Source organism: Limulus polyphemus, unplaced genomic scaffold (genome assembly GCF_000517525.1).
Source record: "Limulus polyphemus unplaced genomic scaffold, Limulus_polyphemus-2.1.2 Scaffold91, whole genome shotgun sequence".
Classification (NCBI taxonomy): domain Eukaryota; kingdom Metazoa; phylum Arthropoda; class Merostomata; order Xiphosura; family Limulidae; genus Limulus; species Limulus polyphemus.
The window spans coordinates 686,480-704,266 of NW_013665701.1; the positions used below are offsets into that span (position 1 = coordinate 686,480).

General features: G+C 31.0%; 1 protein-coding gene across 2 annotated transcripts in view; it reads left to right on the forward strand.

Moving 5' to 3' along the window:
* The window catches only part of LOC106468788 (dual specificity protein phosphatase 16-like), a 98,969-nt gene that overhangs the window by 75,629 nt on the left and 5,553 nt on the right, over positions 1 to 17,787 (forward strand). For both annotated transcript variants that reach the window (XM_022397803.1, XM_013929231.2), the window contains 3 exons: positions 689 to 836; positions 10,989 to 11,112; positions 13,663 to 14,810. In XM_022397803.1, coding sequence (XP_022253511.1) covers positions 689 to 836; positions 10,989 to 11,112; positions 13,663 to 14,810 — 1,420 coding nt within the window. The remainder of the gene's footprint in view (positions 1 to 688; positions 837 to 10,988; positions 11,113 to 13,662; positions 14,811 to 17,787) is intronic.

Sequence of the window (17,787 nt, forward strand, 5' to 3'; positions counted from 1 at the left end):
GTGTTTCCATTTGAGTTCTTCTTCCAGCAGATGTATTTGTGTGTTTCCATTTGAGTTCTTCTTCCAGCAGATGTATTTGTGTGTTTCCATTTGAGTTCTTCTTCCAGCAGATGTATTTGTGTAAGTGTTTCCATTTGAGTTCTTCCAGTAGATGTATTTGTGTTTGTGTTTCCATTTGAGTTCTTCTTCCAGCAGATGTATTTGTGTGTTTCCATTTGAGTTCTGCCCAAGAATCACTTAAGTAAAGGGTAGAAACATTGTATGGCCATATTTATATGTAATTGAATGTAATAAAGCAATGGTGAATAACACTGAAAATAGAGTAAGTTGAAGCTATTTACAAAACAAAGCACACTATTTTGCAAATCCTTAAAACATTAAGACAAAAGAAGAAAATATAAATAATTGTGGTTCATGGAAAAGAGAAGTTTTAATTGCCTGTGAATAGCACTTGTGATACTTGTACCTTGAGTCAAATTCTGAAACTGACCTCAACTTTACAATATTTGACTTTTCATGTTTGGCTGAATTTATTTTATTTTTTGCCTATATTTAAATGATTTTTGTTATGATAAATTTTCAGTCTTCTGCATTTATGAAAGGAATGTGTTACATGTATAGTTATAATCACACTACTGAAGTCAACACAATATCCAGTGTCATACTAATATGTTAAATACTTTTCTAGAATCATAACATCACATACGAGTTGAATGTCAGTGCCAACTGCCCTAAGCCAGACTTTATCCAAGATACACATTTCATGAGGATCTCAGTCAATGATAATTACAGTGAAAAACTCCTGCCATTCTTTCCTAAAGCTTTCCAGTTCTTAGGTAAGTACTATATCTTGTATTGTCAGCAGTGGACCTACTAGTGAGTAGCTAGTATGTTTATGCTTAATATTAAGACATCTCATGGTAATCACATGTTTGGTATACCTACTATTTCTTTTCTTGGGGACCATATGGGTGTAACTTGATAAGATTTTTCAGATACAGAATAAAACAATTAATTATAAATTATTTGATATTTCATGAAATTTCCTAATTTTTCTTTGGTTTCTGGGAATACCAAATGCCTGGTTATGATGGAGTTAAAGTAACCTGTTGGACAGTGGTAGACGTAATACACTGAGTAGTAATTACTTAAATATGTACACGAATATATAGTCATATATCTGATATTTTGGAAACATGATTTTTCTTTCTTTAACCCAACTAAATTGAGTCCTCATATTGCTCTTAATGAACGTAACCTAACCACCAAAGTAGAAAATTATTTTATTCTTAAAAACCATGAAGCTTATATTTTAATAGAATCATAAATAATTAGATAAACTTACCTACTGAAGAATAAAATTACATTCTGGTAGTGAAAGAATTTTCTAGCAGTTCAAGATACTCTTATAAATGTTAAGAGGAGAAACAATAAAGGCTGAATAAGAATATAATTTAATCATACACTTAGTTCAGAGTTGGAATCAGTACTGGTAAAAGATAACTTTAAATATAGTTTTAGCATGCATTCCCTTACATTATCCTGTAGTTGTAGCTAAATATCTGGAGAATTTTGCTATATTGTAGTTACTCTAATTGGATATTTGAAGGAATAAAAAAAACATAAAATGTGTCAATTTATTTATATTATTTTAAAAAAATTGGTGAAATTCAAAATTTGCAATTCTGGATAATGTTTGATAAAAATTAGAATATTTTTCAAAAGTTAGTTATTTATGGATTTACAACTGTAAATCACCTAAATATCCCCAAGAACTATCAGGAAATATGTTCTTTGTTTGCAGACTGCATAATGGGCACACAGCAAATTAATTTTAGTGGAAAGTTTTCTTTTTTAAAGTATTTGAGCTTAATATTTTCTAAAATATATATATATATTAATTGAAATTGCATTTAAAACTGTTTTGATTTTAATATAATGTGTTTCTGTAACAACTATGGCTATGATACAGTACCTGTTCTGTCTACTAGCAAATTCTTGACAGTTGAATGCTAAGCTACATCATCAGGATTTGAATGTATAAAATGTCAAGTACAGCAGTATTCTGAAAAATCTTTTAGTGAAGGTGATCTGTGTTAGTTTTCAGTCAGAGAACAGTTTATTTGACAATGAAATGTTACTTCATGAACTGCTTTTATACCACAAGAATTACAACTGTCTACCACAAGCTAGGGCTGAAGAATATGGTTTTTATTTCTTACTTTTGATTTCAGATATCTCTTAAGGCTGGTATGTAAATTATGCCTAAAAATGTTTAAGGCTTTTCATTTGAGTATCTTTCAAGATATATTGTTTTGCATTATTTCTTTTAGTGTTTTGATATGATTACAGGTAAAATATATTTCTGTAGTAGAGACATCTGTTTGTATTTTAAAACCTTTGAATGCTGCATAGAACTGATAAATACTTGTTTTAAAACTAAAAAGTACACGTTTTTCCAACTCTAAGCAGTTATTACTTGAATTCATAATTGTATAAGTATTCATGTGTTCAAGTTGAACTCAACTTTTTAATGAAAATTAACTTTTTGAAACAATGTTACCTTTCATATATTCATGATTATATTTAACATGTCTAAAAGAATTTATATAAGTTTAGATATATATATATACAAATATAATGGCCTAGGTTCTCGAATGTAGCAATTTAAGTCATCATTAAAGCTACAGTGTATTATTATTAAGAACTGAATAAAAAATCCTATAATCTGAGTGCTTTCCAAAGATGGACCTTTCTTCTTCAAGGGCAAACTGGGAATGTTCCCAGTTTCCCCTGAAGGAGAAAGGTCTACCTTTCGAAAACACTCGGGTTATAGGATTTTTATTCATTTCTATCAAGACTTCTTGAACCTATGTTTTTCTAACATCATGATTATTATTAAGAACATTATTGTAATTGCTTTGCAATGCAGAGTTCAAGAAACTTCAATCGCTTTATTGTTCACGTTACTGTAATACTGAATTAATATATATTTATGAATGTGTGTGTGTATTTTTATATATATATATACACACACATTATTTTTCTTAAGTATTACTATTTAATATTGCATGATAAGTAAAAAATATTGTGTTTTGTGCATATTTCAAATCCATAGGAATATTGCATGTGTAAAATCCTCTCACTGAGCTGATCAAAACATTAAAAAAAATACATTTGTGTATTTTATCTAGTTAGATGCATTAAAGACAAATTTTGACAATATGTATCTTTGAAGAAATGTGTAATGTCCAATATTAGTACTGGGAAAACTTTTGTTAATAACAATATAAAAAAATAACTGTGGGCACCACAAATAAACTAGACTGTTTTTATAGTGTGTGTTTTATAGCAATTAATCAGTTTTCCAGTTATAATATTTAACTTTTTGACTAAATAACTTTCTTTTCTTTAACGCTCACCGTACGAGCTGGGAAGGGGGTCTTTTTACTATGAGGTTGTTGGTTACCAAATATTTTCCAATTCAGAAACTTAAAAATCACGTATTTAAACCAGGTGAGCAGAACTGTTTTTTTCTCTCAGCCAATTTGGAATGTGATTAAGACTTGGTGGGCCATGATATTCCTTCCTCCAAAAAAATGTTTCAGCCCTTTGCATTTTCTACTAACTCTAAAGACTATTTAACAAAATTTCTATTAAATTGTGATGCAGAAACTCTTAGGTTTAATAACAGACAAAAATGGGTGTACTTAACAATTCTGTAAATAATAGTGAATGGTAGTCGATAAAAAAACAATGACTACATCATGAGATGTGAACAAACAACTCTCATTAAATATATTATTTTATGCAACTGTATTCCACTTACAACTTACAAAACGTTGCATCATTTGATTTTGCCATGCCAGAGATATCTGAATTAATCCCAGAAGTTGCGGTTTTCAAAATGTTGGTTACATTTTGATTAGTTTGAGTTCTATGATGTAAAGATTTGTGTAACTTCATAAGGGAAAATTTCCTCACACATGTAAGTACTCCTAAATAGTGATGCTACTTTGAAAGCCTCTTTTCGTATGAATTTGTAGTTAGATTTGTCAAGTGCTTTGTAGAATTCAATTGGAGAGCATTCTCAATGTTTGCTTTTTAGGACCGTAGAACATTGTAAATCTTTTATCTCAAGTTGAAAACTGATATCATAATTTTCAGCATTAATGGAAAATGAATAAACTAAAATTTCAGACATAGTCTCATCTGCCTGTAGGTCAGAAAATCTTCTACTGAACTCCAGCCGTAACTCTTCAAGACAGGGAACATATTTGGAAGTCTTCAACATTCTTTCAGGTGTGCTTTTAGAAAACAATGATTTGCAAATTGGGAAGTGTGACAAATCTCCTTTACTTAGTTGTGAAACAAGTAGTTGCAATTTAAGCCTAAAACTCTCGACTGCAGAAAACATATCCATAACCAGATGATCTTTGTCTTGTAGAACTTTATTGAAACAGTTTAGATTGTACATTATATCAGCTAAAAAACCTAAATCACACAACTATTCTTTATTTTCCAACTCTGGTATAATTTTACCTTTGCACTCTTAAAAATTCTTTGATGTCAGACCTAATGACTACAAAACATTGCAAGGTATTGCCACGACTCAGCCAATGCTCTTTTGTGTGATATAGAACATTACCATATTCTACATCAATCTCTCTCATGAAGTCTTGAAACTTCTGGTGATTCAGGCTTTGGTATTGAATAAAGTTTATCATTGAAACTGACATAACATGGTTAAAATTAATAACTGTACTACACAGAGATTTGGTGTATAATGCAATGATATTGCTTAATTACATGTCTGGGACAGAAATCGTTTTTAGCAGAGAACTCGCACCTTTATTGTTTTCTACCATGCCGGGTGCACCATCAGTACACACATCTGAACATTTATCACTCAGTAGCTTCAAATCGTGCATTGCTGAAGTTATCTGTTTGCAAATTTCCTCACTGGTGGCTCACCCATAAATCGAGCGCATATCTGCAAGCTCCTGAGCGATATGAAAATCTTTGTTTATTCCATGCACATATAACAACGACTTAGCATAATCTTTCATGTCACAAGTCTCAGCTAATGCAATCAAATAATATTCAAATTGTGAGCAAATTGCCTTAAACTGATCATTTATGTTTTGCAATATATCACTAATTATATGCTGTATTGTCATTCTTGACAAGCTTATTTTGAAAAACTGATTTATTTTTTTGGGGCATACCTTGTCCCAGACCACTAACATACATGATTTAACAAAATCACCATTGGTAAATAGTTGACACTTATGTGCAATTTCTCATGCTATGAAGAAACTTGTTTCTCTGCTGGCTTCACTAACAATGTTTACTCTCTTAAACACATTCTGTTGAGACAAAAGATCTTTTTTGAATTGCTAAGTTTTATTCCTTTTTTTAGTATCTGTCAACTTGTCTAAAGATTTGCAATACTTGGTCTCATAATGCCTTCAAATGTTATATTCCTTTGCCATAGATACTGTTTCACTATAAAATAGTATTGCTCAGTCCATTCTTGTTTAAATTTTCTATGCTTCTTATCCACTTTCCTCTGTTTACTCATGTCCATTATGGAATTCTTGAATTTGTAAGTCAAGATGTACTGATATTGTAGTCATTACAATGCTAAAATAACAAAAACAAGCCATTCTTTGATACAATAATATACGATAGATATAACGATGTTTTATGTTGTTTTATGCTGCCAAATGTAGGAAAAAGAAATTTTATTGGATTTACCTAGTAAACCTACTTAGTTTGTAACAGTTAAAATCTAAATTAGATATACAGTAAGAAAAGACCGCATTCACTAAAACTGATTAATGATCTCATGATTGTTGAACCTTGTGTGATGCACCAATGAGTCTATAACATTGTAGTGACATGGCAATTAAAACTAATGAATTTAATGGGTAATGCTCTTTGGAAGTTAAAAATATTTCCATCAAACTGGAAAAAAAAATTCAACTTTGCACACTATATTTTCATGTCACAGGCCATATAAAATGAGCTGACAGACCAAACTTGGCCCTTAGGCTGTATGCTGTGCATCTCTGATTTAGACATATCTTGAACCAAGAAACTCTTTCAACTATTTTTACAAAAATTGACTAAATATATCAAAATTTATAGCACTTTGTTTCCAAGTGGATGTGCATAGTAAAGCACATAGGCATGGTAATACAATTACTATGGTATGGTAGCTGCTTGACTCTTCTTCTTTTACTATGACCACATTTCAGAAATTAATGACTTCAGTTGATCATATCTTGGGAAATCATCATTGCAGACATCATCTTTATGCCACACCTTGAGCTTGCAGACTGCATTTTTAGGTGTAATGGTGTAGTTCAATTCAGACACAATGGACATCATTGTGTCTCTGTAAGGTTGCAGTATTCCCTTGGAAGAAGTAGTGTCAAGAGTACCATGTTTTTGGTGTGTTTTTTTACTTCACTGTCAGAGCTGTGATACATTGATGAATCTTCATGTTGAATGGTATATCGAATCGATCAGGATAGCTATATTACAGTTTTTCAAGCATTCTTCTGGGGTCCATTTTATTCCACTTATCCTTGAAACCTTTCTTTGAACATTTCAATAACATTGTTCTTGAATCAACCTATAAACTTTTGGCATAAATTTTACCATGTGGTAGATGTAATGCCCAACAAAAAGTAAATTTCTCCACAAAATAGCTGGAATTTGATTTAGAACAATCTCTTTCTTCATTATTGAAATTTGGTGCCATATGTAGAATACTGCATTGTCTTGTGTCAACGAAATCAACACTCCTGCTGTCAATCAAGTCCACTGCATGCTTCATTGCAAATGAAACAATATCCTTTTGCATGGGTGACATTCCTTCATTTTCAGCAACATAGTGCATTCATATTCTTCAAACCTACCTCCCAAGCTTTCTAAAGGTATTCCAGAAGCTTTTGACCCTCGTTTTCTTTTGTCATGAAGTTTGGTCATTGTAGGCACTGTGCACAAAGATACAGTAAGTAAGTGTTCCAACTGCTTCTTTTTCTTCAGTATTTGCATCACTGACAAAGTCCTCATCATTAGCTTCATCAATCATGTCCTCATCATCAGCACTATCACTATCGTACAAATTTGACTCATCATCATTGCAACTACTGCATCCACCATCATCATCTTCAGAAAAGAATAGTTATTGTGATTTTCTTCCAAATCATCTGTTACTACACATCTCGGAAGCATCAGATTCTTCGTATCAGCAATGACAGGATGCATGTTGGAATATTCATAAATATGAATTTTGTTGTCAACAAATACAGCTTTGTACTTTTGCATCATCTCTTCTACTGATTTTTGACATATGTACAATGCAGCAACTGTATTCTTTAATCCACCATTACATTGCAATGATGTCCAGAGTTTTTTGAGGATATAACATTGAAACCCATGTATCATCAATGCTGCATAAAGAAGGTATACATTCAGTCAGACTATGGAAAATGCTATGAAAATGGAATACTGTTTTTTTGGTACGTTACAAAATCTTGTAATATCAACATCAAATCCTTTGTACATCCTTTGGGTGCACTGGTGGACATTTTGGTTGGAAAGTAATATGTTAACATCATCATTATCCCCTCGAAGATTGACAAAACTGCTATCCAATCTTGTTTAGAATCACTAGACGAGATATGGTCATAGTAAAATAGGCTATACCCATTTGTACTTGAATCCTCCAATTTATTTCGGTATTTTCGAGTGCAAGTCATTTATCCATGCCAGATAATCCCTTTCTTGCCATAGTGCTTGATAGTTTTCTCTTGAAAGTACATGGATTCATATATCATCTTGTAATCCAGAACTAACAAAGCTTCATCGGACTCCAGCCAATCCTGGATCCACTTAATTCAGATTCGCTAATACCTTACATGTATTTGATGACCCATAAAGAGCTTGAACTTCTGTCTACAATCCTTGAATAAAAGAATATAACATGGGTCAGTATGTTTTATGGTGAATTCTCTCACGTGAAACAGAAGTTGCACTGTTTGCAATTGTCAGACAATACAACTTCTGTTTCTATATGTCCAAATCTATAATTGATACTATGAGTGCATTGTTGGAACCAACATGGTTATCATATTCGTATTTCACGAAACTATCTCGTATTGCTCATGCTTTTATTCATCATCAGTTGTTCATACTATTTTCCATGGTAAGTCTAGATTATTGTAAATCAGTATGCCCAATGCATAGTCAACAGCCCTGCACGCCTTCTGATTAAATGATGTCAATGATTTTAGTATTTTCAGGAATGAAGAATATCCAATTCTGCCTAATCTGGATGGGAATTCTTCTAGGTAGTTTCTGTAGATATACTCCAAAACCTTCTTCCTCTTAAAGCAGGGGAATCCTACCTTTTTACGATCCAAAATATCGATGAATATGAATCGATGTCAATCGATGAATGAAGCACGAAGTATCTATGTCAAGTCTTGAATGTTTTGATGCCAACATTAAACAACTCTTTCACTTGACCAAACTTCAAAGTCTTACAGATCTGATTTAGATGAAGTTTTTACTGAATACTTTTCTCCGGAAGTGACGATTTTATTTTCACCATCTCATTCAATAACGTCTCATTGCATTTGGATTCTGACTGATGGATATTGTTTGCAACAACATGCATCACTCTGAGATCGTTTGGTAAAAGAATCGATCAAATACATTGTAAGACAGATACATAAAAACAGCACTACTCTGTATGCCTTATCAAGTGAACAAAATGAAACCGTGTTTCTGCATGTATCTTTGCTTGACAAGTTTCATTTTGTATTCACATCCATCCCCAAGAAATCTCAAATTACATGCACATCAATATTGCCATCACTATGCTTCTGTTGGTTTCTTTTCCTTTTTGACACTTTTCCACTAGAAAATGTATTCCATAATTCAGGGTTACATTCTACTTCATATGGATCTGGAGTTTTGTTGACTTCCCCATAATTTGAGTCAATTTTGTAATTTATTTCTCATGTCCATTTCTGAATTACCAGATGATTCATTGGCTGTTTTTCACTATGCTTTAGATATTTTTACAGCATTGGAACAATCTGTTGCATGAACAACCACAATGGCTGCACTTGAACCATATTCCACAATTCATTTGCATGTTAAATGTTCCATGAGAGTTTCCTTACTGTTCCCTACCACATTTTTCTTGACCTTTCCATCAGTTCAGTAAATGTGTTAAATGGCTGCAGTTCAGCTTATGAGAATTATCACAAAGTTATAGCAAAACAAAAAGAAAGTTGCAATGGGTTAGCATTTCTTCATCAACAAGAAAGACTCTTCTTGGCTCATACGATGTGTACTAAAAATTCCTGTTTATGACTAATGGGTTATAGATTCACATGTTTATTCCTGGTCAAACTTTTATCATGTGTATGTGTTGTTATTTGGTAAAAGAATGTTTAATCTGAATGTGTTCTCAAGTGTTTAAAGACTTATTTCTTAAATGTATATATTTTCCACTGTATTGGCTTCCAAGTACTTATTATGTATTCTTTCTGCCACCAATGAAAAGCATGGTGTTTTACTATTGACACTTGCATCACTTGGTAATATTTAGTTTCCATACATACATTTACATCTTTTTCCTCACTAAATACAGCCCTCAGTTGCTCAGTGGTAAGTCTTAAGGCTTATAATGCTAAAAACTGGGTTTCATACCTGTAGTGGGCACAGAACATATAGCCTGTTGTGTAACTCTGTGGTTAACAACAAACAAACAAACACTAAATAAAATTACTGTGATACATTAACTATATTGTTTGTAGGGTTTTTAAAAGCTATAAATTGTTTATGGCATTATTCTGAATTTGAAAGATGTCAAGCACCACTGTTTACATGTTTAAGCATGCAAGTTGTGATGCTTCATTTTCGATTTTAATAGTTTCATTAATAAGGTATCAAAGGAAATTTGGTACTTTACAAAGTAACATCTGTGTTTAAAAGTTTTTTAATTTATTGCCTTATAGTGATAGAAAGTAATCACAAAGATGAAAAATATTAGAATATGATTGTTGCAAAATACTTGGTATATGTAACTCAGCAGGTTCTTATAACTTAAAAAGTAATAGGGAACTTTTTGATACTTAGGGATAAAACATTACAGATTTGCTACTGAGAAATTTTTTTCAGATATAGATAACTATTCAGAGATAAAGTAATTTTTGTTTTAGTTTCTAGTTGCAACTAGCAGCTGTGTACATTAGTTATTAAAAGTTACTCTGACAACATCAGAAAGAAAAAAATTACATCCTTGTAGTTCCTTACATCACAGATTTGTAATTTTTCTTTGAAAATAAAGAATTTTTCACATTCATTTATGCTATAACTTCACAAGTATAAAATATTCATTTTATTCCTTACAATGTTTGGGTTAGTTGTGAATTGAAGTGAGACAACAAGAACCATTTAAACATTTATTATGTATTTATTGACCATAAAAATTAATTTTAAATGTAATAGTTCTGAACCAAAGAATATATGTTAAATTGCATCTTACTCTTTTTTGTTAATTATTTTGCAGTAAAAACCTATAAAAATGAGTTATTTAAAGAAAAAGATTATTACCAAATACAAAAAAAGGCTTCAGTATGTAAACACATGTGTTTTTATTTTTCATTTGATAATCCAAGATCTCCATTTGCCAATGGTTACCTAATTTTGTTTTTAATGGGTTTTTGTTGCTTGTCATTCATTCTTTTACCTAATAATTAAATAGAATACCAAGACTGAACTATGTTTGTTTTTTTAAAACAATCACTGAAAGTAGTTTCCATGAGTAGTAAACATTTGGCAAGTATGTATTAGAACAAGGCATATTCCTTCTGAAGATAATGCCTTTCTTACATCCATCAGAACATACAGGAGTCTTACTTAATCACTTTTAATGTAACAGTCTCGTTATTTTACAGACAAAGTTCGAGAGGCTAGTGGTTGTGTACTAGTTCATTGTTTGGCTGGTATTTCCCGTTCACCTACAATTGCTATTGCCTATGTCATGCACTATCTGCGACTTTCTTCAGATGTTGCTTACAGGTACATTTTTTTATATTTTTATGTTGATTTTATTGTTATTAAATGTACCAAGGTAGATATCCTTACCTCCAACTATTTGTGTTTTTCACTTCTCTTTTAAAATTCTAAATTTTGCATAGTAAATTCCAAATTTTAGTCACTTATTTGATATATTTTTCCAAACATCAGTTTTGAAAACTTCATCTAAGTTCAAACTCTTTGCTTCTCTGACTTTCTAAATTGAATTATTAAAGTGAGGAATTAAGTTAAGTAATTTTCTCAATAATTGTAATTGTTTAGATTGTGTATAAAGACTCAAAGTCATTATCATGTATTTATGTGATACATGAGGTGTTACAAAGACTTGGCACCATTACAATTGTTTGCAAGGCACATATTTTAATGAAAATGAAATGAATTTCAATTATAAATTTAAAAAAAATTGGATTCCTTTAGCAGGGCCTTACTTTTTACTGAAACACCAGTTGCTTTTTTGGATTCACACTTCTCTAATCTAGAAAGTTGACTGATATGGATATCTGAATAAGATGTATTTCCATGTTAACTGAATTTTCAGTCTTTTATATTATATAGATGAGATGGCTTACATGTTAGTATGTTTTCTATCTTATTTTCATTTTTACTAAATAAACATTCCAAAATCGACATTTTGATAGGATATATTTTCAAGTGAACTGAATGTCCACTTTTTTTTTACTTGGGCGAGAACTGGTAGAAACGTATGTGTAAGAAAGAGCACCTTCTTACATTTCTGTGTTCTTGGGATTATACAGCATCTTTTTTTAAGAATAAAAGACAATTTAAAAAAGTCTTGTATAGAAATTATTAAAGATATCAAGCCAATCATAAACATTATACTATCTATTGTTCTATTGAAAAACACACAAGTTAAATTATTCACATTTTTTGAGGTATACAAGAGTACTTATTTTTGTGTTTGTGTGCCTGATGTTAGAAGGTAAATTCAGGAGAAAGGCTGTATGCATGTTATTTTTATCACAGCCTTACTGCTAATAAAAGTTCTAATTTAACTATGGAACATCTCTAGTTTGCCAGAACAAAAAGATTTTCATCTCAAAAATGTCTTCGACAATTATCCTCTGAAGGTCTACGAACTTCTTTCCTTACAGCATTTTGACTTCTGATTTTAAACTTTATAAACCACTATTTTGGTAACCTACTGTGTAGGATTATATTGAATATATTTAATCCTTTCACAATGGGAGCCCCTTTAAACTATTTTCTGTGCAAGTCACTGTGTTACATTCAAAATATAATTAAACACCTTTATTATCAATATATGTGAATGAAATTAATATTATAATGTATGTTATGAGTCAAAGTTTGATTTTATCCAAGTTTTAAATCATTTATTTAAAGCTTAAAACTTCAGGTGTATTGTCACGTGACCAACAAGCTATATAAATTATGTACTTCAACCCCTGACAGGTGCTATGCCCACCTTCAACAGATTTTTTACCTTTATAGCCTAAATGTAGATGTTACGTAACTATGTGTATAGTCATTAGAAAGAGCTCATTTTAAACTCCAATCTAACAACAGTTATTTTGAAATTGGTGTCCAGTTGTTGTCTGGGAGTACATGGAACTGGCTGTAGTATTGTTGGCTGCTTGATCACTTATAACACTTCAGTTGCTTCTTACCTAAATATGTTATAGTTAGAGATACAGTTTAAATTGTATTTAGGCCTCACTATTATATTTTAGTTAATTATGTATTAATTATGCTTTAAAGTGCATAATTAAAAGGTTTAAACATTTTTTAAAGTATACATCATTTTTTGCATTCGTTCTCAAGGCTTATGATATTACACGCTGAATGAAATTTTGCCAAAGGGTTGTGCTCACTCCCAAACAAACTGTAATATGCCTTGAGAGCACTGTTGACTTGTGTTGATATGAATAATAAGTGGTAAAGGACGAGAAAGTAAAATAAAACATTAAAAATTAACTATATGTGAAAAGGAAAAGACCTGAAATTATAAATTTAACTTAAGGAAAATCTTCAAAGATATTCTATAAAAACATTAAAAGGTATGTATTTTTTTTCTACTTCCTAATTTTAATTATTTCATTGCATTGTACGTTGATGATAATAGCTAGAGTTAGTGAAATGGTAGAGAAAATGAAAAAACAAAATATAAACATTTACCTTAAAAACTTTTGATACATTTTTAGGAGGTTCTTGAAATTATACAAATAAAATATGAAAACTATAAAACGAAGAAAAATATTTCTATACTGAAAATGAAAATCACCTTGCACTCGAACTATTTTAACAGTTTGAGTGCAAGTAACTACTATAGATAAATAACATTTTTAGTAGAAAGACATAATTATAATAATGTCATCATTCTTTATGTACAAAATACTTATAAACTATAATAAAATCTTACAAGGTTTTGTGAGGAATGCTCAGAGTTACCATATATATTGTGCATATATATATGTCCTTCCCCAGTCAAAGTAATACAAAATGTATCAAGTCGTGCACAAATGGTTAAGCAGATTTTTTACTGCTTTCTTTTAGGTACGTGAAGTCAAAAAGAGTAACAATTTCTCCAAACTTTAACTTCTTGGGTCAATTACTTGAATTTGAGAAGCAACTACGCAATGACAGTGTACTGGATTGTAAACCAGAAGTGATGTCTGCACCACCAGATGGATTTAGACAAAGAGGTTTTTATCAGAAAGAAAAACAACAGGATCTTAGGCTAAGTCTGTCTAAACCTGAATCTCTTAGTGGAGAAAACTCACCAAGTGAAGATCAGTCTCCAACTGCTGCTCTTTCTAAACTTAGTTTTGAAAACCATGAACGAGACCCAGAAGAAAATGGTAAAAGAAAGCAGTCTAGAAATGCCTTAAAAGACAACAGTAAAAGAAGAAAACCAGGTAATCATATTTATCGCAGTGTCAGCTGTACTGGCTGTTATTTTACAGATAGTAAAGAAAACAACAAAGACTCTTTTACAGATGATTCAAAACTTAGCAGTTTAGTCCTGGATAGAACATACATTTCTGGTTATCATTTCTCAAGTAATATGTACACATCAGCAGTAACAACCAGAACTTGCATTGACACAACAGATGAAAAATTTGGTAACAGTCAACAACATACATTGCCTCAAGATTCTTACAGTTTAGCATCAGTTACATTGAATTTACCTTGCCCTCAACAAAATTCAATTATTGCTTTTGAAACAATCATTGAAGCAACACCAAGTAACTCTTCTTCAACTTGGATGAAGTCTTTAAAAGATGATTCTCACAATTCATCAGAAGAAAAACAGCTTGATTGGTGTACAGCTATTGAAGAGAACAAAGCTTTTGACTTTTCAAAACAAGTTACACCTACCTCTTATCTGTTAGCAAGAGATATTCAGTATGATGGGCAACATACTGAAAAATTGAAACACTCAGAAGAGGCAACTATAAAAAGTGAAAATAATCCCAGTCAGAAATTTGCTTATTTGCCAGTAAAGAAATCAGTGCATGAAACTCAACTGTTAATACAAAAAGATAATACACTGGAAAAATTAGACCATGTAAGTGGAGACTTGCCATTTGTTGTATCAAATGAAAACCCACTTGGTGAAATAACATTTGAAGATCCTTTAAGTCCTTCAGAAAGACATCTTTTAGAAGAATTCATGGAAACAGATGATCTGACAAATACAGGTAATTTTTTTTTATCTCAAGATTTGTTGTGTTTCCTTTTTAATTTTTTTATTCAACAATTCTTATTGCAAAGCTTGAGCACCATGATATGTGGTTTATATGAATCATTTAATAATGTTATAATTTGTAAAAAAAATAGTATAGAGTAACATAAACAGATATCTATATCCTGAGCTAACTTGGTTGATTTATAGCCTCTGCTTCTGAATGAGAAAGATCTCCTGTACAATGGCTTTATTTGTTATTTTCCCATGTTAAAACCTTAAAATAATTTCATTTGATGACTGCATCACACCAACTTGTAATGTGCTACGTAGAAGTTGCTTTATTCAGTGTTCTTAAAGTTACATGTTAGTTCACTTGGATATGCAACTTTCTTGTAGTGGAACCAATGTACATTTGCTTGCACAATTGAAAAATAAATCTGTAATCTATGTTTGCTGTTTTCAGTGGAGAAATACCAAAGTTAGATCTGAAAAAATACTGCAGACATCCAGGTTTTAAAAAAAAATCTTAGTTGTGCTTGCAGTACACTCAAGAAAGCTGTTTTATAAGTTACAAAGAATATTTACCAATATGTAATAAAATTATAAAACTGTATATTTCAGAAATTTGTGTGTTGATGGTTGGTGAAGATTTCTTTGTTCAGATAGTCAATCAAATAGATACAAAAATGTTTGTGCATCAGATTATCAAGACTTTATCAAACACTATATGCCATTATTCATAGGTGCTTGATATTTTATAAGCACAATGAACAAGACCTTAACTACGTTTTCAATTTAAAAAAAAAATTTACGCAACTTGTAAAAGTAAATTGAAAGCCAATAATATTATGATTTAAAAGATTAAAAAGTCATCTGACCATGAAAACAAAGTAAAAGATTAGCTAGAGAATAAGGTAATTTGGAACCCATAACTGATCATAAAGATTATATTTAGCAAAAAATTAAATTTATAAACATCAGAATATATATGATTTTTTTATTATTGTAGAATATATAAGTATGGAGAAAGAGAAAAAAATTGTTTGATTTAGCTTAAAATTAGTTTGATTTGTTTCCTTAATGAAAATCTACACAATGGGCTTATCTGAACTCCAAATTTTAGCATTGAAAGTCCATAAACCTACTGTTGTCCCTCTGAGGAGACAACAGGGTAGCTGTGCTTTGTCCACAATGGGGAAATGTAACTTAGTGGACTAAGGACCTATCACTACTTTCAGTTTTTTGTTGTTGATGTTTAAAGTTTAACCAAAGTATTTTTTTGCCCACAGTGGCCCAATGGTAAATCTGCAGGCTTATGATACTAAATCTGGTTCCAATACCCATGGTGACCAGAGCACAGCTAGCCCACTGTATAGCTTTGTACTTAACAACAACCAAACCTAACTTTTTTGTTTTGGGTGGGATTAAATATTGCCTTATAAGACATTATGATGAACTAGCAAACCTATGGCCCACATTTACAGATTCCTCTTTCAGGTTTCATCATCCCCTCCGTCTTTGACTGTGTAAAAAAGTATTATTAAACTGAAAAAGTTGAAAATAATAGTTCAACAAATTTGCTTGAACCACTGTTTTGCACTTTTTCAGTTTAATGATCATTCCTGCTATAATACAAGTTTAATGCTTGAACTACTAAAGGGTTGGATGAAAAGTTCTACGTTTGTGCAAACCTCAGGGTTGGGATTATTCATTTGGCACCATTTAGTGAACCCATAGGCCTGTGGCTCATATTTACAGGTCCACTATAATACAAGTTTAATGCTTAAACTACTGTTTTGTACTTTTTCAGTTTAATTATCATTGCCACTATAATGTAAGATTAATTTCTTTAACAAAGTTACAAATGGTAATTAGTAGGCCTACTTATTTGCATGTTTTAATGTAAATCAATGCCAAATTTCAAGGAATCCCCATAAAAGAGTTTTCACAAAATACCCAGGTTCTTAAGGGGTTGGGTGAAAAACTTTACTTTGTGCAAACTTTGGGACCAAGGCAGTTAGTTTGGTACTATTTAGAAGTTGGTGCAGCCAGCAGTTTAGGAGTTATGTGACACAGACAGACACTGAAACTTATTATGTAGATTTTTTTTACTTAAGTTTAGTAGTGCATAAAAACTGCATTTTAAATCTTCTATTGTTTATTGAAACAACAATTCAGTAATTTAAATTTTTTACATATTAAAAATTTTATTGAAATACAAAATAATAAGATTCTTGCACAGTCCAGGCAAAACCATTTCTTTAAATTACCTATCTTAAAATATCAAGTTAAAGACTTGTTTATAGAAAAACCAAGTGCTGTCACTTTTAAATATTCAAGTTGTTTCAAGTGACATTGAAAGAAAATCCTGGCTCGTGATTTACAGTTTAGTACAACTAGTAAATTAAAAGTTAAAGATTACTTTTCAGGTTTTGAAAAGCTTTTACAGTTATTATCGAAATAACCTATTTGGTTTAAATCTGGATAATATTTCAATAACATTAGAACAGAAGTTAGGGAATTAGTTTTAACTTCATTTAATGGTTAGAACTATGATGACCTGTTTTTAAATTTAAATAAGGAAGTATTGTCAGCACTAAAACAGCTTAGTAAAACTTAATAATATGTTGTCATTACGAAATTTGATAAAGGCAATAGTATAATTATTTTGGATAAATGGAATATTTGAGTTAAGTGTATTACCATTTTGAGTAATATAACCAAATTTCTGAAATTTGATCAAGATCTTACTGTTACTAGACAAATAGAATTACAAAATCATTAAACTATCAGTAAGTCATCCGGGGATTTTTTATGGCCTTCCCAAAATACATAAAGGATATCCACTAAAACCTACTTATACCCATGCATTGGTAGGTTTGTTTTGTTTTTTTGTGAAGAATTATACTAATAACATCATCATCATCATAGACAGCAGTACATCAATAATTCTACCGGTGCTTAGCTGCCACACAATCATGAATTATTAT